We start from the raw sequence: 21,045 nt of genomic DNA, 5'->3' as shown, positions 1-21,045 counted from the left end.
ACCTTGAGGCACCGGTAAACCAAGATATTTGTCTTCAAATCCTTCGGTGGTAATGCACAAAATTACCATAACAGCCACTTGAACTTCCATACTACATTTTTTACCAAACATGATAGAGCATTTATTTGGGCTCAACAATTGGCCAGTCCCTTTCTCATAGGTTGAAATAATATTTTTAATTGTCAACGCTTGATCAATGGCTCCCTTGAAAAATAAAAGACAGTCATCTGCAAACAATAGATGTGAAATACCCGGCGCATGCCTGTTCACCTTGAATTCTAGCAGCGCTCCTCTATTACACGCATCCTGTAACAACACAGAGAGGGCCTCGGCCACGAACAAGAATAAATAAGGAGATAGAGGGTCTCCTTGCCTGATACCACATGAAGGCGTAAATGACTCCAAGAGTTGTCCGTTGAAGCGAACAGAGAATTTCACCGAGGTAACACAAGCCATAATCCACTTTATCCATCCACTCGCAAACCCGAGCGCACTCAACATACACTTCAGAAAATTCCAATCCACTCTATCATAAGCCTTAGCTAGATCAAGTTTATACGCACAAAACTCACCCCGCCCATCCTTGAGAGTGTTTAAAGAGTGCATACATTCAAACGCCATAAGCGCATTATCAGATATCAATCTCCCAGGAATAAAAGCACTTTGTGTTGGAGAAATCATACCATCAAGGAGCGACCTCAATCTGTTCACTAGGCACTTTGAGATAATTTTATAAATAACATTGCAGAGGCTGATAGGCCGAAATTCTTTGATCGATTGGGGGTTCTTTACCTTTGGTGTAAGGACAATTACCGTATCATTAACACCTTCCGGCATCATACCTGTATCAAAGAACCTTTTAACTGCACGAATAATGTCCTCCTTCAACATTCCCCAATTGCGCTGAAAAAATATTGCCGGAAAGCCATCAGGACCTGGAGCTTTAAGCGGCCCAATTTGAAAGAGAGCATCACTAATTTCCTGATCCGTAAACGGTTTGCATAATTCACTATTCATGTCCTCACTGACAAGAGGCTTTACCAATGGAATAATCAGAGAAGGATCAACCATACCATCGCCAGTATACAACTTTTTAAAAAATGAATTAGTGATGCTATGAATTTCTGCCACATCCTCAGTAACCGTACCATCATTCCTTTTCAGGCTAGATATAAAAAAATTCTTTACTCTCCAAGTAGCCTTAGCTCTAAAGAATTTTGTATTCCGATCTCCCCATCTAATTTTATCAATCCGCGACCTCTGTTTCCATAACATTTCCTCTTTAAAGAGCAACTCATCCATTTCCTTGAGAAGAGCTTTTTTTCTCCATCACAGCGGCATGATCATTCCTGTTATAAAGCACCTTGAGTCTGCTCCTAGCCAACTCAAGCTTTCTAGGAAGATAACCAATATATTTTCGACTCCAATCATGCAATTTTCCTAGCAATCTCTTGAGCTTAGCAGCCACATCCTTCAAATCATCAATATACATACCTTCGTTCCAGCAAGATTTAATATGCTCTTCTAACACCACCCCTTCCCTGTCCCAGTATGCCTCGTATTTAAGTTTTTTAACAATATTACCTTGCCGAGGCAATCCTGACAGTTGAATGAGCAGAGGGCAATGGTCAGATCTTGAGCTAATAATATGAGACACCCTGCACTCCGGAAATAGCGCCGACCATTGAGGACATGCAACAGCTCTGTCCAATCTTACTCTAACATTTTTGGAACCCTATTGCTTGTTGTCATAAGTCCACGGCGTACCATGAAACCCCAAGTCAAAAAGATTACAATCAGAGAGCACACTCCTAAAATCAGCCATCAAAGAATTGGACCTTTTATTCCGAGAAAATTGTTCATTTTGCCACATCTCTTCATTGAAATCTCCAGCCATGAACCAAGGACCAGAACCCATAGGCTTAATTCTCCGCAAAAGTTCCCACATGACGTACCTTTGACTAGCCTTAGGCTCTCCATAGATAAAGGTGCTTCTCCATTTTGCTCCATTAGCAGTACAGATAAACATATCAATGAAATGCTCCCCATATTTGTTCAGCTGTATAGTATAAGAATCATCCCAGAACACCGCAAGACCACCACCTTTCCCTGGAGAAGAATAGGTAAAAACATTACTCATACCCAAACGATAACGCAAACGCTCAACATAATCTTTATTTTTCCTTGTCTCGGAGAGAAAGATAACATTGGGTTGGTGCGTCTTAGAGAGACACACAAGCTCCTGAACTGTGCGAGGTTGACCCAAACCCCGACAGTTCCAACTAAGTATTTTCATGGCTCCTGACGGGCGCTCACATCCGCGCCCGTCAGTTGACCGATAGCCCCATGGTCGGTAGCTTCCTTAGTGATCTCACCTACAGCTCTCCCCTCCCCTACAGATTCTCTTTTTTTCCTTGATTCACTTCCTCTCCCCCATCTACTTCCTTAGTAACATGAGTGACTATACCATCTATCCCAACTACAGCCTCAACTCTCTCAACACACACTCTTTTACAAGCAGAAAAGTCCACACTCTCAGAACTAGCACTGTTCATGTTGATGATGAATTCCTGGCTGCCGTCGGAACCGCGTTTCTTGGGCATCATTATGTTTTGGAGGATGTCGACGAAGGCAGTTTTTCGGTTGGACATTTCACTCCCACTGTTAGGCGGAGTGGGCACCCCGAACATGGCATGCTTGACACCGGCGTACTGCACCATAGCACGCTCCTCGCGCTCCTCCCTATGGACACGCTTCCAGCATCCCCAAATGGTCTCCCTGCCCTTGGCATCGAGACTTGGCCGCATCCCACCAGTAGCTTTCGCCTTCGAGTCCGCCTCTAGACCATCCCCAGGAAGTGCAGCAACACCGCCCTGGCCACCACCAGCCTGCTGCACCACCCCAGATACAGTCTGGAGTCCCGCAGCTCCACCACCCGGCGAAATGGCAGGCTCCATCATGCCCTGGCCCTCCAGGGAAGCCGCGCCCAGCGACTCCATCTGTTGCGGCCTGGGAGCAACCACCCCTTGGTCGCGGCCCCCACCAGCAGGAAGCGGCTGCACCAGGGCCGCCCCCTTGCCCTCACCGCTAAGGCCCTCCTGGCCCTGCTGAGCAGATCTCACAGCTGAACCAGAGGCATCAATGTTGGAGTCGACGATGCCCCCGGCCGCCTGCACGGACACCTCCTGATGAAGCCTGTCCATGGCCCCATCCTTGGAGCCGGATCCCGCAAGCACCGGTCTCCCTCCAGGGAATAGCCCAGAACACGCATCCCGGGATCCGACGCAGCCACCGAGCCAGCCTTCTCCCCAAGGCACGCCTCAGCCAGAACTGGAGCAGCAGCCACAGAAAGTTGTTGGACAGCCGTGGCAACCACCGAGATCACCTTGTCCGGGAGCCTCGCGTTCTGCGCGAACACCTCATCTTCCGAGGCCCCCGCCAGGCCCCAGAAGTCGAAATGATGCCGAACCGACCCACTCCAGGCCGGCGCCTTGAGGTCGGAGGAGTAGATCGCCTTGCGTTGCTCGGCCGGAATACTGCAGTGCTTGGCCGTCATGTGTCCCACGATACCACAGGACAAACAAAAGTTAGGCAGTTTTTCATATTTTACATTGAAGCTGAATTCCTCCTTGCTGCCAACGGGAGTGAAGGCAACGGACATCCTTAGGTGCTCATCCACCTTGTGAATGATCCGAACCCGAAGATGCTCACCGACAATCTGGTGGTTTTGGTGCGCCACCGCCTTCACTTCACCCAGCTGAACACCAAGAGCCCAGCCGAAGGCCTTAGTCTTGAGTGGCACCGGCAACCCATGGATTTGAACCCAGACCAAAAACGAGTCCAGGCACACATCCACGGGGTTGGTCTTCCCGTCGAGCGCCGCGATCAGCACGGCATTGTTCCTAAAGTGCCACGGGCCAGCCCGAAGCACGTGCTTGAGATCACCCTCCTCCGAGATGACGAAGCGTCCATCCTTGCTCTCGACCCGCTGAGCCACCGCATTGCCTCGCAGCTTCCAAGGGCCGCGAAGATCGCCGACAACCGCCCTTGGGTCGATCGAGTACGATAAGAGTACTCTAGCCACCGCAAGTTTCCTGGCGACCGCACGGAAGGCGGCTTCCAAGTCGATGACGAGGGGTTTCATGTCGGCTCTAGAACCGGCGAACCCCTTGCTCTTGCCCGCCCTTCGGAGAGGAGGCGGAACCACCGCCCCCGCCGCAAAGCCAAAAGAGGCCGACGGCGTAACAGAGAGGGCCATGCCAGACGGCCCTCCCACTGCAGCCCCCGGCAGGCTCCCAGAAGGCTCAGAAGCCATCTGAGACAGCGGCGAGACGGCCACCCCTCCAGCCTGAACCAGGGCAGTGAGCTGAACGCCCTGAACTGCAGGCCTGTCAAGGCCCGTGCCCACCTCAGCCGCGCTGCCAGCATCCCTGACCGCAGCGACTGGGAGGGTGTCCACCCCCGCCCCATCAGCATCCACCAGCGCCTTTGCCTTGTCCTGGTCTCCCATGGCCACCTGAGCAACTAAGACAGAAAGAACAGACAGAGGCGAGCAGACACGAGGAGCAAGTGCGAACTGAAACCCACCGCCCCCTTCCTTGAAATACACAGGCTTCTCCTCTGACTCCGCCTCTGAATCTCCGAAATTAACAGCCAAATTACTGCATACCTGAAGCCCATTACCTTTGTTCTTCAAATCTGCCTTAAATTCCTTAGAAACTGCCGGCCGATTCACAAATTGGTTCCCCGGATTAGCAGCGGTACTGGAGGATTGAAAGCCAATACTCCCATCCACTGATTCCGCGGGATGAATCCCCTCCAATACTTTCTTGATCTCCACTTGAATTGGACGGGCCTTGAAAATTTTCTCTGCTCTTTCTTGCATCAGCCGCAAACACCGTTGGCGATCTGAGGAGCGAAGGAGAATCTCCCTCCCCCTCCGCCTGAAGGTGCTCCACTCCAGGGAGGAGAGGCCACCCAACTCCCATGCGCGAACGCTCCCCTCCAGCCCCCGGCCCTCGGCCGGCGGCAGCGCCGCCACCATGCCCGCTCACTCTCAGATCGCCCCTCTCATCGCCAGAGCGTTTCGGTCAAGGCTTACTTGACCCCTAAGCAAGCGATCCTTATCTCTAATTAACCCTAAGACTAACGGGCTATACTGCCAGCCCAGGCCCATTAGGCCCATTACGTAACACTACAGCCCACCTGGACATGCAGCTTGTCCTCGAGCTGCAACCTAACCAACTTATAACCATGACTCGACGCAACACAAACCTAACACCTAAAAACAAGCCTTTTACATCTCGGCTTGTTTTATTACTCTCAACTGGAAATGGACGGGGACGCTTTATTTTGGACCCCTGAACATAAAGTGGACACCATCCGCACGTCGGGCGTGCACGTGTACAGCCACCTGGATCCCATGGACACCATCTGGACAAAAGGAGTGCATGTGTATGGCCACCTGGAAGTGGTCGCAAGAGCGACCAGCAGAGGCGCCCTCACGGCGGCCGGCGGCGGAATGCATTGGTGCTACGCGGTGCGCTCCTGTCGGTGACACCCTGCCTTCTCCCCGCCGGACGACTGTTGGTCTGCACTGCACAGGGAAGAGTGGGGGGCTTGCGATGGAGAATGATGAGGAGGGGTGAGCCCCCCCCCCCTCCCAACCGAGACTTTGAGGTCGCTGCCCGCGGGAAAAACAGCATGCCCGCCGCCCGTGGGGGAAACCGCATGCCCAAGATCCCCGACACAGCAGACGAGATCGAGGTCCTTTGCGCAGCGAAGGGCAATTTGGAGGAGCGGCAGCTGCAGACCACGCATCTCCCGCACACGCCGACGCGCTAGGAGGCCGCACACAGCAACCTGCAGCCTCACTGCCGCCGACATGTGGCGGGTAGCGCTCCAATACGGAAGAGGTGACGGCGATGGGGGGGACTTGATTTGCTGGATGGGGACGCCCTGGGACGGCGGCGACGCTGATGGGAACGAGGTCGTCGCAGTCCCGTCATAGGGCATCCCATACTGGTACGAGATGACCGGCGCTGTGGTCACGGTCGAGGGCGGGGGTAGCTGCTGTTGGTGTGGCGGCGGAGGAGGTGGTTGCTGGGGATGTGGCTGGAGCGCATAGGGCCCGACGAGGAAGGCCCTGATGCCCGCCACGGCCAGCCGTAATTCCAAGATTGCGGCTATCATCTACTCCGGGGTGAGGACGAGGGCAGACGGCGCCGGGGCAGAGGGTGCAATCACCCCTGAGGACGCCAGCACACCCAATACCGGCGTGCCTGCTGTGTGGGGAAGCAGCGCCGATGAAGACGTTAATGGCCGCGGGTAGGTGGGAGGTGGCGGCGGGTGGGAAGAACTCGGTGGAGGGCTGGACATGATCGAACCTGGGAAAGCTGATACCAGATTGTTATGTGGCTACTAGAAGTAGGGCCCGAAAGGGCCGGCAAGAAGGAAGGGGATTTCCTTCTTAATTCTTGCTTAATTACATTGATACATCTCCTCTCTTTATATAGGGAGGTTTACTTGACTCCCAAGCAAAGCTTACTTGACCCGCAAGTGATCCTTATCTCTAATTAACCCTAAGACTAACGGGCTATACTGCCAGCCCAGGCCCATTAGGCCCATTACGTACTCTAACACCGGAGAATCTAGTTCGACGGTGAAAAGTGAAGCTGGCTCATGTTGTTATTTGGTTGTTTGAGGAGGGCGTTTGGGTTGCATACTTGCATATATGGAGAGTAAAGTTGCCCAACGGGAGTAGGAGACGTCTACGATCGACGAGTAGGATTCAGGAACGATCGACGTATACGCAGTGGGGTGTTTTTTTTTTTTGAGGAACGTATACGCAGGTGGGGTTGTCCCTGAACTTATAGTACGAGCGTGATTCGGTCCCAGCCCACACTACACTGTCCCGGGCCCACATTTTTTTTCTTGGGGGTTTGGCTGTACGTGAAACGTTGTCTAAAAAAAAGGCTGTACGTGAATCGTGCCATTGCTATTTACTTTTGCGTGGCCGTGCCATTGTTTTCTAACCATGGAAGTCTCAGGGCATGTAATGTATTCCCTCTGATTCTAAATAGTATTTTTCTTTCTAGAGATTTCTTATGTCTAAATAGTATATAGACATATTTTAGAGTGTAGATTCACTCATTTTACTTCGTATATAGTAATTTGTTGAAATCGCTAGAAAGACAAATATTTAGGAACGGAGAGAGTTTTTTTTTTTGAAAGATCCAGCTCGGCTGGCTTGCATTGATTTAGCAGAGGGGTGAAAGAATACAGGGTTTGATCAAAGCGATCAAAAGGATAAAACGGAAAAGAAGATGAAGAAAAACGACATGAGGGGGTGGTTTTACCCCCCCCCCCTCCCCCCAACCCCCGTTCTTTGGCTTCAGGTTTTATCTCGCGCCAAAATCCCCGAACGGGGGCTCCAGTGCCTTGGCCCCGGCGAGCCGCCATTGCTCTAAGTTTTCCCTGATTGCCCTGGTGATGTTCGATGCCTCTGCTTCTTTCGCCCTGAAAACGCTGTTGTTCCTTGCGTTCCATAGCTCCCAGGTTGTGGCCATGATCATGGTTCGAACCCCTTTCTTATCCTCTTTTCTTGTGTAGGCCATGATTTGCTTGGTTGCCGCGGGTGTGGATGTTTGCTCCCTTTGCTGGGGGCTAGGGAGGCGCAACCTTTCCAAGATGCAACTGCATCCCACACTTCTCTCGAGATAGAGCAATTCCAGAAAAGATGAACTAACGTTTCCAGATTTCTTCTGCAGAAATGGTAGAAGTAGGAGTTTGGCCATCCGCGGCACTGTAGCCTATCGTTGCACCATAACCGATCCAAGTGGAGCAGCCACGAGAAAATTTTGATCTTGGCAGGGGCCCATGCCTTCCAGATTGTGTTCTTCATGTGTGTGGGAGGGGTGCCAGTGAATTGTGTTTTATATGCCGCACTGGTGGAGTAGATGCCATTGCCGCTCGCTGTCCATCTGATCTTGTCTTGCAGGTGCTCTGCTAGAGCTTGCCCTTGATCTCTGATCAGTCTTGCAAGAGAGACTACGTCGGTCACTATATTTTCCCAGCTTTCATGCCGAACATCTCTGATCCACTGGTCATTTCTAAGTGCCTCCGCTACCGTCCTTGTCTTCTTTCTTGAGATTCTGTACAGGGCAGGGAAAGAGTTGCAAAGAGGAGCGCCGCCCAGCCAATTGCATGTCCAGAACTTTGCGGTTTGCCCGTCCCCAATGACGACCCTGGTAGTCCTGGCAAAAAGGTTTTTGTCTTCCTGATCGGAGGGTGTGGGGAAATCCCTCCATGGTCTGTCCGGTTGCGCCCAGGACAGCCACAGCCATCTCAGACGAAGAGCTCTGCTGAAGCAATGTAGGTCTTGAATCCCTAATCCTCCATTCTCGATCGGCGAACAAACTGTGTTCCATTTTACTTTGCACTTCCCTCCCGACAGCTCCTCTTCCTGCGCCCACATAAACTTGCGCCTCGTCTTGTCTATTTCCTTGAGGATTTTTTTTGGCATACGAAGAACAGTCATGGCAAAAGTTGGCATTGCAGATAGAACACTGCGTACCAGCACTCTTCTTCCGGCCATGTTCATTAACTTTCCCTTCCAGCCTACTAGCCGTGATCTAATCCTATCTAAGATGAATTGGAGATGCACTATCCTAATTCTACCCGTGCAGATTGGTAGCCCTAGATACGTTATTGGGAAGCCTACCACCACTCCACCAAAATCTTGGAGAATATCATCTAGGTTTAGGTTGTCACACCTAATTGGAGCAACCGTAGATTTCTCCTGGTTTAATCGCAGGCCAGTTGCCTCTCCGAAGAGGTGTAGGATGTTCAGAAGCTTTGATACTTCTTCTTTCACAGGGTTTGCGAAGATGACTGCGTCGTCGGCGTATAGACTAATTCTCATACTAGTTCCTCTACCTGGGAGAGGCGCCAGGGTGCCCTGGGCTGCAGCTGCCGCTAGCAGATGATGGAGAGGGTCGATCGCCAAGATAAACAACAAGGGGGACAGAGGGTCACCCTGCCGTAGCCCCTGGCGGTGGGAGATGGACGGCCCGTTGTCACCATTTAGTAAGCAAGAGGACGATGCCGTGGACAGCAGGAGTGATACCCAATCTCTCCATCTAGCACTGAAACCCAGGTGCTGAAGAAGATCACGGATGTATTCCCAGGAGACTGAATCGAAGGCTTTTGCGATATCTAATTTGAACAGTAGAGCAGGTTTTCTGTTCCTATGAAGAGCCTTTACGCATCCTTGGACGTAGAGGAAACTATCATGGATGCATTTTCCTTTCTGGAAAGCTGATTGCGCCGGAGAGAGTATCGTTGGAATTATCGCTGCTAGTCTCATCGACAGAACTTTTGTGATGAGTTTTACAACTGAGTTGATCAAACTGATCGGTCTGAAGTGCTTCACTTCAATTGCAGCCACCTTTTTAGGCAGGAGAGATATGAACGCCTTGTTGATCTCATGAAAGTTTTCTCCCGCAAGGTGATAGAATTTCCTGAACACTTCCATAATATCTTCTTTGACGATGTTCCAGCTTGCTCTGAAGAATTGGCCGATGAAACCGTCTGGCCCAGGGGCTTTTTCAGCCGGAGACGCCACGATCGCAGCCCAAACCTCGCCTTCCGTAAAGGGGTTGTCCAAACCTTGAGCTGGTATCCTTGGGAGCTGCAGTTCATTCCAATTCAAGGTGAAATGTCGTTGTCTTGATGTGCCTAGGGCCTCTGCGAAGTGCTCGTGTATTTCTTCAATTTTTGCTGCATGTTCAGTTACTATTGTTCCTTCTCTAGTTCCAAGCATGTGAATGTGGTTCTTCCTTCTTCTTGCATTGCATTTAGCATGAAAAATATTTGTGCTAGCGTCCCCTGCCCGAAGCCATGTCACCCTGGAAGCTTGCCTTTTTCTGGCCCTCTCAATCGCGGCAAGCCCCAGCACTTTGGTCTTCAGAAGCTTTCTGAGATTGAACTCTTCCGCCGTTAGAGCTCTTTTTTCCTGAGCAATGTCAAGCTGCAAAATGACCTCATTTGCTATGTGGAACTGCAATTTTGTTTTGCTGAAAAGTGATCTGCTCTAGATTTTAAGATCCTTTGCTACTCTCTGCATCTTAATCTTGATCCTGACAAAAGGGCAATCATGGTTGACAGGCCTCTCCCAGGCGTGCTGGACAGTTTCAGAGTAGTGTGGGTGTTGAGGCCAGAAATTTTCAAATCTGAATCTGGCCTTTCGTGGCTGAATATCTGCACGGGACAGGATTAGGGGGCAATGATCAGAGAAGGAAGTTGATGCAGCGTGCAGCATGTAGCCATCATGCAGAATTTCCCAGTCTGGGTTGCAGAAGAATTTATCTATGCTGCACAGAGTTGGATTTTCTCTTTCGTTACTCCAGGTGAAACGCCGGTTTTTGCACTTGGTCTCTCTAAGCCCTGCAAAATCAAGTGCTCTTCTGAATCTGCCCATCAATCTTCTATTCAGATGCTGATTGTTCTTGTCTCTTGCTTCATATATCATGTTGAAATCTCCGGTTATCAGCCAGGCTTGCCCTAATGGAGGCGCACAACTTGACATTTCCTGCAGAAAATCTTCTCTGATCCCGTCGTCATTTGGACCATAGACTGTGGTTAACCAGAACTGAATGTTCGTTCCCAATTCCTTCACTTTGGCTGTGATTGTAAACCGTCCAATGGAGTGTGATTCGACCTCAACAATCTCTTTGTTCCAAAAAATGGCAGCTCCCCCTCTTGTGCCCATAGCAGGTAGCACTGCACAGCCTTGCAGCATTGGGCCGCCGATTTCCTTTGCTATACCCGTCGTCCACACTTCCACCTTCGTCTCTTGCAGCGTCAGGATTGCTGTCTTGAGCGTTGTGGCCACCTCACAGATTGCTGAGCGCTTAGCTGGAGCGTTGATGCCCCTAACGTTCCACGACATGATGCTGCAATTGTTACTAATCATGGGGACACAAAGATTTGCTCCGACGACTAACATTACTATTGCAGGAAACAAATTGTGAACAATACACCACCACACTTGCCGGGGGGCGACGACGGCCACCAACAGGCCCAAAACCCCGTCGTCGTCTAACTAAGCATCCTACCTTGGAACTAAACATGGAATAAAAACCTAACTCTGAACTGGCGTGAAACCAGCCGTCGACGGAGACTACATGGAAACTAAACATGGAGGAAACTACTCAGCCGCCTTGGCTGCACCATCAGGGCCGTGAGCTGCCGCTGCGATCTTTAGAGCGTTGACGTCGAGGTTTGTCAGCTTTGCAATGGTTTGAATGTCTGCATCCGTCAGCGGCTCGTTGAAGCGCTTGATCAGCCTTGCCGCGATCTCCGGGGTCATCTTGTCGCCTGGACCAAGCTCGCCGAGCTCCTTGACAAGACGAAGCGCCGCTCTCTGAGACACCGAGACAGTGGAGCTGGCCGCTGCTTGTCTTGCACTGCGCCTGGATGGAACAGAAACGGCCCTGGACTTGGGAGGAGCTGACGTGCGCTTCTGCTTCGGGGTGGTGAGCACTGGGGGCTGAATGTTGCTGAAGAGCTGCAGCGCCTCAGAATCCGCCTGAATCTTCATGTGGTTTACTCTCTCCGTGACCGCCACCATGGCCTGGAGCTCGATCGTAGCAGTCGTGGGCTGTGCGACGCAGGGCATGACGTTGGGGAGCAGAGCAGTGGGCAGCATCGTCGGAGGAGACATCTGAGGAGATGTAGCATCGTCGGAGTTGAAGTCGAGCGGGCTGGACAGAGCCTCCATCATGGCGTTCTCGAACTCGAGCTGCATGCAGTCGGTGCGCGGGGGAGGCTCGAGCGTGCGTCCCGAATCCGAGAAGGAGAAGAACTGCGCCACTGGGTCCTCTTCGGGTGGTGGTGGCGGAGCGCGCGGCTGGAGCGGAAGCGGAGGGGTCGCGCGGAGCAGAGACGCGTCAGGGGCCGGTGGAGATGCACGCTCAACCGAGCGGCCCCGGCTGGAGCGTCGCTGACGTGATGCAGGGGTCTTGCTCCTGTGCCGTGGCGCCTCTAAGACCGGCATCTTGCCGATCCTGCCACGACCCAGGAGCGTGTCGCGCCAGGAGCGGCCTCCATGACTTCCATGGCCTTCATCGTCGTGGTCACGCCGGTCTCCCAAGATCGGGAAGCTGCTGCAGCCCCCGGAGGAAACGCGGGTGACACCGCGCCTGTTCTTGGACTGGCCATCTTCGACTCCCTCCACCCAGGTGCCCGGATCGGTCCGTGGCAACGGGCGGTCGTCTTCCTCTCCTGATGACGGGAGCCCGCTCTGGCCGGAGTGCGAAGATCGCGGCGAGAGCGGGGTCCAGTCCTCTGCCCTGTCTACGTGGATGAGGAGGTCGTAGTGGTGGACGTTCGGCGGCGGGGGCACGTTGAATTCCGGCGGGGAGAAGCCTAGGATCTGGTCGACGCGGCCTGCGCCGCGCTTGAGCACCCAGAGCGCCCTCTTCGTCGGGATGTGCGCGACGTCCCACGCCCACAGCCAGCACGCGAACGTCTTGGTGTGGCCGCGCTCGTTGGTGCGGCTGTCGAGGCGGTCGATGCGGCCGAAGTCGCCGAAGGCCTCTTCCGCCCCCTCCAGGCTCCAAAGCTGCATGGGCAGGTCCTCGACGACGATGCGGACGTGGAGCGTGAGCTTGAGGATGGCCGCGTGATCGTCAGGGTTCCACGCGCGGATGAAGTACTTGCAGCCTTCAACCTTGAGGACGCCGCGACGGACGGCGTTGTCCCGGTGTGCCGGCAGGTCGAAGTGCACCAGGAAGGCCTCCGGGTGGTGCGCCGTCACCCGCAGCTGATGGGGCGGAGTGCGGAGCTGCTCGTCGAAGGCTTTCCCCACCGCCATGGGGGACGTGGAGTGCGCACGGTCTGCCGCCGTGAGAGTCACCGCGTGCTAGCGCAGGATGTACTCCGCGTGCTCGATGGCCGGAGAGGAGACCACCATCTTGTTGCTCGAGCGTGGCCTTCTGGACGGGTCGGTGTGGTAGGAGCGCTCCATGGCCGCGGCGGGAGCAAGGATGGCCGCGGCAGGGGAGGGGAGCGGCGGGTCGAAACAGAGGCGCTCCCGCACCGGGATCCGGGGTTGAGGCGGACGGATTCTGGCGTGGACGGCCCCTCCTGGGCCGCCGTTGCGAGGGTTCTGCGGGCACTCTCGGCCGAAGTGACCTTGCAGCTCACAGATGATGCATCGGAGAGGGTCACGACAATATTTGCGGCGGTGGAGCTTGCTCAGACAACGGAAACACTTGCCCTTGAAGCGGCTTAAAAAGGCCTCCCGCCCCTTGGAGGAGGTGCTCCCGCGAGACTGGTCCGAGCGGAGAGCCTGGCGGCGCGCGCCATTGCCCGACGTGCCCTCCCCAGCCCGCCGGTTTTTCCGCAATCTGACCGCCATCCATCGCTCTTCTTCCTCGGAGTGGGAAATGCAGAGCTGACTTACCGGGGCGACTACTATGGATTTAAGGCGTTGCAGACCTTCGGGAAGGAGAGGCGCAGGCGTGCCCCGCGGTCCGAAGGGTGGAGCTGGGTTGGATGCCTCTCCCCGGAGCAGGATTCGCGGCGGAGCCGCCGGATCTGAAGACCGCGTGCTCGGGGAGGGGGGCCAGCGGGCCGAGGCAGGGGACGGACCGCTGTGGTGAGGCCGCCCCGCGCCAGGCCGAGGGCTGCCGCTCCTGCAACCGCTGGATCCGCGGCTGCGAGCCATCAAGGCGAGCGGGCTGGGTGGGTGGCCGCCGTGGCCGGAGCGGCCAGCGGCGCGGGGGGGGGGGGGGGGGGGGGGGGGGCTAGCTTCCTTTGTCCCGGAGCTGGCAGAGCAAACCAGAGCGACTCCAGTGGTTTCGGAACGGAGAGAGTAAAAAAAAAGGCTCTATGTGAATCCTGTCATTGGTTTCTCTCTCTCTTCTTCTCTCACGGTGGTTATTGCGGGACAGCGTGTGTTCTGTTAAAGTAAAAGTACAGGGAGAGGAAATGAATCAACTGTGTCATTTTGCACAAGTATTTAAGATACCCAAAAATATTTGCAAGGAAATTTGTAACGCAGTTGCTAGATTCTGGTGGGGAGGCACTCAAGAAAAGAATAAACTACTCCCTCCGTTCGGAATTACTTGTCATAGAAATGGATGTATCTAGACGTATTTTAGTAGTAGATACATCCATTTTTATCCACTTTTGAGACAAGTAATTTGGAACGGAGAGAGTACATTGGAAGGCTTGATGGAAAATGTGTATCCAAAAAAAAAGGTGGGATGGGCTCCAGAGATCTACACTGATTTGATCAAGCTTTGCTAGCTAAACAGTGTTGGAGGTTATTGAGTGACCCGGATTCTCTTTGTGCCCAGGTATTAAGAGCGAAGTACTATGCCAATGGGGATTTGTTAAACACAAACTTGAGGAAAGGGGCATCTTTTACCTGGCAGAGTATCATGTCAGGATTGAAAACTTTCAAGAGGGGGTCTATTTGGAGACCAGGGAATGGCGAATCAATTAATATTTGGTTGGACTAGTGGATTCCTTCAAGTCATGACAGGAAAATAATGACACCAAGAGGACAATGTTTGGTGACCTTGGTGAAAGAAATCATTAACCCAGTAACGGGAGACTGGGACGAGGAGTTACTTAGGGGTAATTTTTGGCCTGTGGACGTTGAGAAGATCCTGCAAGTTCCTCTTCCGTCTCACGGACAACCAGATTTCATTGCCTGGCAGTTTACAAATTGAAGATGCTTCACAATTAAATACTCTTATCATGCTGAATGGCGTGCTACATACCGCACTAGAGCCCAGCTGGACCACGTTGTGGAGAGTGTTGAGCCACACCCGGTTAGGAAGAAGGTGTGGGTTAGTTGTGTTCCTCCAAAAGTGCAAGTCTTCAGCTGGAGAGACCTGCATGGGATCATACCATGTTACTGTACTTTGAGTGATCGCTATATGAAATCACCCATTGTCTGTTCGGGGTGTAAAGTGGAACCAAAAGATTTGAGGCATATGATGTTCACATGCCCAAGAGCAAGGGAGGTTTGGTCCTGTCTGGGAATGGGAAACAGTGTGATTACAACAGCAAGACGAGATAGATCAGGGTCAGAGATCCTTGAAGATCTTATGTTTGCATAATTTCTGAATGAAGATAGCAACCAGATTCTACGCAGCACGGAAATTGTTATGGTGACCTGCTGGTTCCTTTGGTGGGAACGAAGGAAGTTAGTCAATGGTGGAAAGGTTGGTACTGCAGTTCGTACAGAGCTAAGTATTTGAGGCAATGTTGCAAACTGTAACGCCTAGACAATGAAGCAGAGAAGAAATGTAAAGGGTTGGACAAGACCAGCTATGGGATCTGTTGAACTGAACGTAGATGCATCCTTTTATGAGGATTCAGGTTCAGGGGCCTTGGGAGCAATCGTCAGAGATGCTGGAGGGATCTTCATAGCAGCTTTGGTGAGTTAGAAGCAACATGCACTTGATGTACTGAGTATGGAGGCTTCAACAAGCTATGTTGCTCGGTTTGAGACTAGCACAAAATCTGGGTATTCATGGCCTAAAGGTGGACAGTGATTCCATGAAAATAGTGAATGCCATTCTTTACCCGGCGGAATACAGAGCCTCGGGAGCGGTGATTACCTATGAATGCAGGGAATTGTTAAGTTTTTTTGCATGGCGACAATTTCTCATTGTAATCGAGAAGCTAATGTTGCCCCACATGAGCTTGCTCGCTTTTGTTCTAGGTCTAAATTGGAGGAATGGCGGGGCGTAGCTGTCATTTTTGATCCCTACTATTGTAAAGGACATGATTGTTATTGAATAGAAGTCGCCTTAATCTAAAAAAAAGAGCTATTTATACAAGTCCCAGAGGACACAAATGAACAGGTGCATGCTCGGATAAGGCGCTAGCGATCCGTCGCTCCGGTTGTGAAAAGCCACAGCCAACAGTTATTATAGGAAGAGATTAAACCTGAATTAATTAACTTTATTAATTCTCAACACACCCCCCCCCCCCCCCCCTAATCACTACCTATCCTTGTTGTCATACAACTTCTTGTTCAAAGTCTGAATTTTGGAAAAAATGTAAATTTGGAAAAAATTCATGGATTTTAATACATCCATGCATTTGAAAGGTTCGTGGATTCAGGAAAAAAGTTCACATGTTTTGAAAAAGGATCACGAATTAAAAAAACTATGAATTAGAAAAAAGTTTTTGAATTAGAAAGAAGTTTGCACATTTGCAAAAAGTAAAATAATAATCAAAAAGTATAAAAACCCAACAAAAATGGCCCAAGAAAAGCAAAACTGAAAAAGAAAACACCGGCAATAAGCGCCCAGGAAACTTATGGGGGGTTCTAGAAACCGGGGACCAGCTTCCCTCTCATGCGTCGGATGGGCTGACCCATTTAGTATGGAACGACGGGGGAGGGGGCCATAAGTCCCAGATAGTATTTGTGTATGCATTTACCATCTTAATTTGATCAAACATTTTAATTAGAAATGGGTGCTACAGGCCGAAAGCTCGCAACTAGTCAACAAGCGCTTGGCAAAGAACCCCAAAAAAGTGACCGAGCCGTATTCTATTTTTAGGCGAAAACCGGCCATTGGATTAGAATCTCATGGTAAAAATGAAAGTGACACACACACACACACAAATCAGGCACCTGAGGCATAAGTGCTCCCATATGTGTATTGGCTTGGAAGAGGAAATATACCAAACTGTTTCACATTATACCAATATTGTCTTCAATGTTCTCCAGACATCTCATACAAATACTGCCTAAAATAATTGAATGAATCTGATGAGTGCATGTCCGGAATAGAGGCCATGAAACTAGTGTGACGCCCCCGATTTGACCGTACACTAATCATGCACGCAAATGTGTACGATCAAGATCAGGGACTCACGCGAAGATATCACAACACAACTCTAAAACATAAATAAGTCATACAAGCATCATAATACAAGCCAGGGGCCTCAAGGGCTCGAATACAAGTGCTCGATCATAGACGAGTCAGCAGAAGTAACAATATCTGAGTACAGACATAAGTTAAACAAGTTTGCCTTAAGAAGGCTAGCACAAACTGGGATACAGATCGAACGAGGCGCAGGCCTCCTGCCTGGGATCCTCCTAACTACTCCTGGTCGTCGTCAGCGGGCTGCACGTAGTAGTAGGCACCTCCAGTGTCGTAGGTGTCGTCGTCGACGGTGGCGTCTGGCTCCTGGACCCCAACATCTGATTGCGACAACCAGATAGAAAGGAAAAGGGGGAAAAGAGGGAGAGAAGCAACCGTGGGTACTCATCCAAAGTACTCGCAAGCAAGGAGCTACACTACATATGCATGGGTATATGTGTAAAGGGGCATATCAGTGGACTGAACTGCAGAATGCCAGAATTAAAAAAAAAAGGGGGATAGCTAGTCCTGTCGCAGACTACGCTTCTGGTCATCTCCATCTTGCAGCATGTAGAAGAGAGTAGAGTGAAGTCCTCCAAGTAGCATCGCATAGCATAATCCTACCCGGCGATCCCCTCCTCGTCGCCCTGTTAGAGAGCGATCACCGGGTTGTATCTGGCACTTGGAAGGGTGTATTTTATTCAGTATCCAGTTCTAGTTGTCATAAGGTCAAGGTACAACTCCGGGTCGTCCTTTTACCGAGGGACACGGCTATTCGAATAGATAAACTTTCCTGCAGGGGTGCACCACATAACCCAACACGCTCGATCCCATTTGGCCGGACACACTTTTCTGGGTCATGCCCGGCCTCGTAAGATCAACGCGTCGCAGCCCTACCTAAGCACAACAGAGCGGTCAGCACGCCGGTCTAATCCTAAGCGCGCAGGGGTCTGGGCCCATCGCCCTATGCACACCTGCACGTTGCGAACGCGGCCGCGAGCAGACCTAGCAACCCACACGATCACGGCGGTTACGTCAAAGCGGTCCAACACGGCGCGCGCCACTCAGTCGCTGACGTCACGAAGGCTTCGGCTGATACCACGACGCCGGGATACCCATAACTACTCCCGCGTAGATGGCTAGTGCGTATAGACCAAATGGCCAGACTCAGATCAAATACCAAGATCTCGTTAAGCGTGTTAAGTATCCGCGAACGCCGACCAGGGCCAGGCCCACCTCTCACCTAGGCGGTCTCAACCTGCCCTGTCGCTCCGCCACAAAGATCCACTCGCGGGTACTCCTACGAGCCGACCCGACTTTAGTCATCACATGTGTCATGTATATAGTATATAAGTATATACCCGTGATCACCGCCCAGGTGATCACGGCCCGATAGTATAGCACAGCAGACGGACAAGAATGTAGGGCCACTGATGGAAAACTAGCATCCTATACTAAGCATGTAGGATTGCAGATAAAGGTATCAACAGTAGTAGCAAGGATAGGCTATGCATCAGGATAGGATATCGAAAAGCAGTAACATGCTACACTACTCTAATGCAAGCAGTATAGAGAAGAATAGGCGATATCTGGTGATCAAGGGGGGGGCTTGCCTGGTTGCTCTGGCAAGTAGGAGGGGTCGTCAACTCCGTAGTCGAAAGGGCAGCAGCAGGGTCGGTCTCGTAGTCTACCGGAGAGAAGAGGGGGAAGAAACAGTAAATACAATGCAAACATAAACATGACGATGTGTGACATGACAATGAGCAGTGCGAGGTGTGTCCTAACGCGACAGTAGGTGGTACCGGCGAAGGGGGGGAACATCCGGGAAGTATTCCCGATGTTTCGCGTTTTCGGACAGACGGACCGGAGGGGGAAAGTTGCTAGTTCGATAGGTTAGGAAGGTGTGGTGGACGAACGGACTGCGTATTCGGATTCGTCTCGTCGTTCTGAGCAACTTCCATGTAGAAAACATTTTCATCCGAGTTACAGTTTAAAAGATATGAATTTTCAAAGATTATTTGAATTTCTGAAATTATTTGAATTTAGCAAAAATGAATTATGACGTCAGCATGAGGTAATGCTAACGTCAGCAGGTCAACAGGTCGGCTGACCAGTCAAACCAGACAGGTGGGTCCAGTGGGACCCACATGTCATTGACAGGGCACTAATAGAGTTTTATAATTAACTTAAACAAGGTTATTAGCAGGTAGGCCCCACCTGTCAGTGCCTATTTAGATTAATTAATTAGTTTTATTTATAAAAACATTTTATTTATTTTAATTATGCGGCGGGGCCCGCATGTCAGTGGCTGGGGCCTGCCCAGTCAGCAGTTGACTGGGGTCAACCCAGTCAACTGGGCCACCAGGACCCACTGGCAGCGACCCAGGGGGTGGCCCTAGGTGTGCCAGCTCAGCGCGGCCGGCGGCTCATCGCCGGCGACGCCAAACGCGGCGGCGCGGCTCGGATCTCGCCGGAAAACGCGTACAGGGCTCGGGGAGGAGCGGGGCTAGTCTCATTCGAACGAGCTCGCAGCACCGCATCCAGTGGTGGCCGTAGCATCGCCGGACTTGGCCGGAATCGGCGCCGGCGAGCGGCGGAGGTGGCGGCGTGCACAGGTGCTCGACGAAAACGGAGCTACGGCGTGCTATCGAGCAAACGGAGAGGCTGGGGAGTAACTACGTGGTGCGGCGAGTCTAATGGGTACGGGCCCGTGACCAAACTGTCACCGGAGACGCGTCGGCGGCGAGCTCCGCGGCGACGCGTTCGGCCTCGTCGTGAGAGCTAGCTAAGGTTCGCGCGAGAGCAAACGGAGAAGGGTAGGAGGTAGAGGAGCTCACCGCGCGGCACACGGAGGCCGGTGAGAGGCTTAGTAGCAGCAGCAGTCGCCGGAGTCGAAGAAGACGGCGGCGACCCGAGGAAGAAGGCGACGGCGTTGGGGGTGATGTAGGGGGTCCCGGCTCGAGCAGGTGGTCGGGGAGGACGGGCTCGGCGCGGCGGAGCTCGTGGACACGTCGGGGAGGAGAACGGGGCTCGGTGGCCGCGGAAACGACGGCGGCACGTCGGCGACCGCGCTCGGGCGGTGGGGAAGGAGGGAGCGGCGTGGATCTGGGGGGAAGAGGGAGAGGCGCAGAGGCCGAGAGGGTGAGCGGGGGCGAGTGGGAGAGGGGCCCGAGGGGGCGGGGGCGCTGGCGGCCTTATCCTCCCCCGTCGCCGGCGAGGGGGTGCGGCGGGGATCTGCCCCTGTTCCGACCCCGGTCGGGGGAACAGGGAAGGGGAGGGCACGGTCGAGCGAGGTGGGCCAGGCCGGCTGGGCCTGGGGTCGGCCCAGTTGGGCCAGGGTCCAGTGGGGGAAGGGGGGTTTCTTTTCTTCTGTTTTTTTTGTTTGTTTGTTTCTCCCCTGTTGCATTTTCTTTTCTTTTTATTTTTTTTCTGTTTTAATTCATTTAAAAGTATTTAGGCATTTTATAAAAATGTGTTTTCTCCACAATAATTATCAGTGCAATATCTGGCACCCACCGAACATTTTTGTTTAAATTTTTGAAAACTTTTATTATTGACATTAAATTGAATTTAACTTTTGAAACGGTTTCGAATTATCCCGAGATTAATTACAGTGACAGAGGTGATATGCCATCATTAACGTGAGATTACTGTAGCATGATTATCCGGGCGTTACAACTAGCCACATATGACATGAAGGGATCTACTCGGCGAGCGTCTTGTTTTGCATCCGCATGTGGTGCCGAAAGCTGGCGCCGACACATGGGGCAGCTTCCCTTCATCTCGAGCCACCTCTCAACGCACCGGCCATGAAAGATGTGTCCGCACACCGTCTCCTTCCACGCGGTCGTGCCGTCCTCTTGACCAAAGCATATAGGACATCCTTGACCGTCGGATGGAGCCTCCACCAGCTTCAGCACCTGGCCCACAGTGGTGGTGCATGGCTCCTCGAGCCCGGGCTGACATGGTTCCATGCCAGAAGAGCTCTCCACGCTACCAAATCACAGCACTTGCGGTGAGTTCCCGGCCGGCTGATCGCTGACTTGGGTTTTTAGGGTGACGGGCGAATTTAGTTCCGACGGCGAAAAGTGAAGTTGGCTCCTGTGGCTCGTTGGTTGTTTGGGGAGGGCGTTTGGGGTGCATATAT

General features: G+C 52.3%; 2 protein-coding genes across 2 annotated transcripts; both read right to left on the bottom strand.

The window, feature by feature from the left end:
- Window positions 1-10,093: 10,093 nt before the first annotated feature.
- LOC141042742 (uncharacterized) lies at window positions 10,094-10,951 on the bottom strand. The gene has a single exon (XM_073511624.1). It carries the CDS (start codon window positions 10,949-10,951, stop codon window positions 10,094-10,096), a length of 858 nt encoding a protein of 285 aa, XP_073367725.1.
- Window positions 10,952-11,209: 258 nt separating this feature from the next.
- Window positions 11,210-12,631, bottom strand: LOC109761029 (uncharacterized). The gene has a single exon (XM_020319821.1). It carries the CDS (start codon window positions 12,629-12,631, stop codon window positions 11,210-11,212), a length of 1,422 nt encoding a protein of 473 aa, XP_020175410.1.
- Window positions 12,632-21,045: the final 8,414 nt, after the last annotated feature.

This window comes from Aegilops tauschii, chromosome 3, assembly GCF_002575655.3.
Source record: "Aegilops tauschii subsp. strangulata cultivar AL8/78 chromosome 3, Aet v6.0, whole genome shotgun sequence".
In the NCBI taxonomy this organism is placed as follows: Eukaryota; Viridiplantae; Streptophyta; class Magnoliopsida; order Poales; family Poaceae; genus Aegilops; species Aegilops tauschii.
This window is presented reverse-complemented; position numbering and strand designations above follow the sequence as displayed.

What these genes read in the sequence shown, in the direction of transcription:
- LOC109761029 (XM_020319821.1), bottom strand. Translation starts at nt 12,631, where the DNA reads ATGCAGCTTTGGAGCCTGGAGGGGGCGGAAGAGGCCTTCGGCGACTTC.
- LOC141042742 (XM_073511624.1), bottom strand. Translation starts at nt 10,951, where the DNA reads ATGTCGTGGAACGTTAGGGGCATCAACGCTCCAGCTAAGCGCTCAGCA.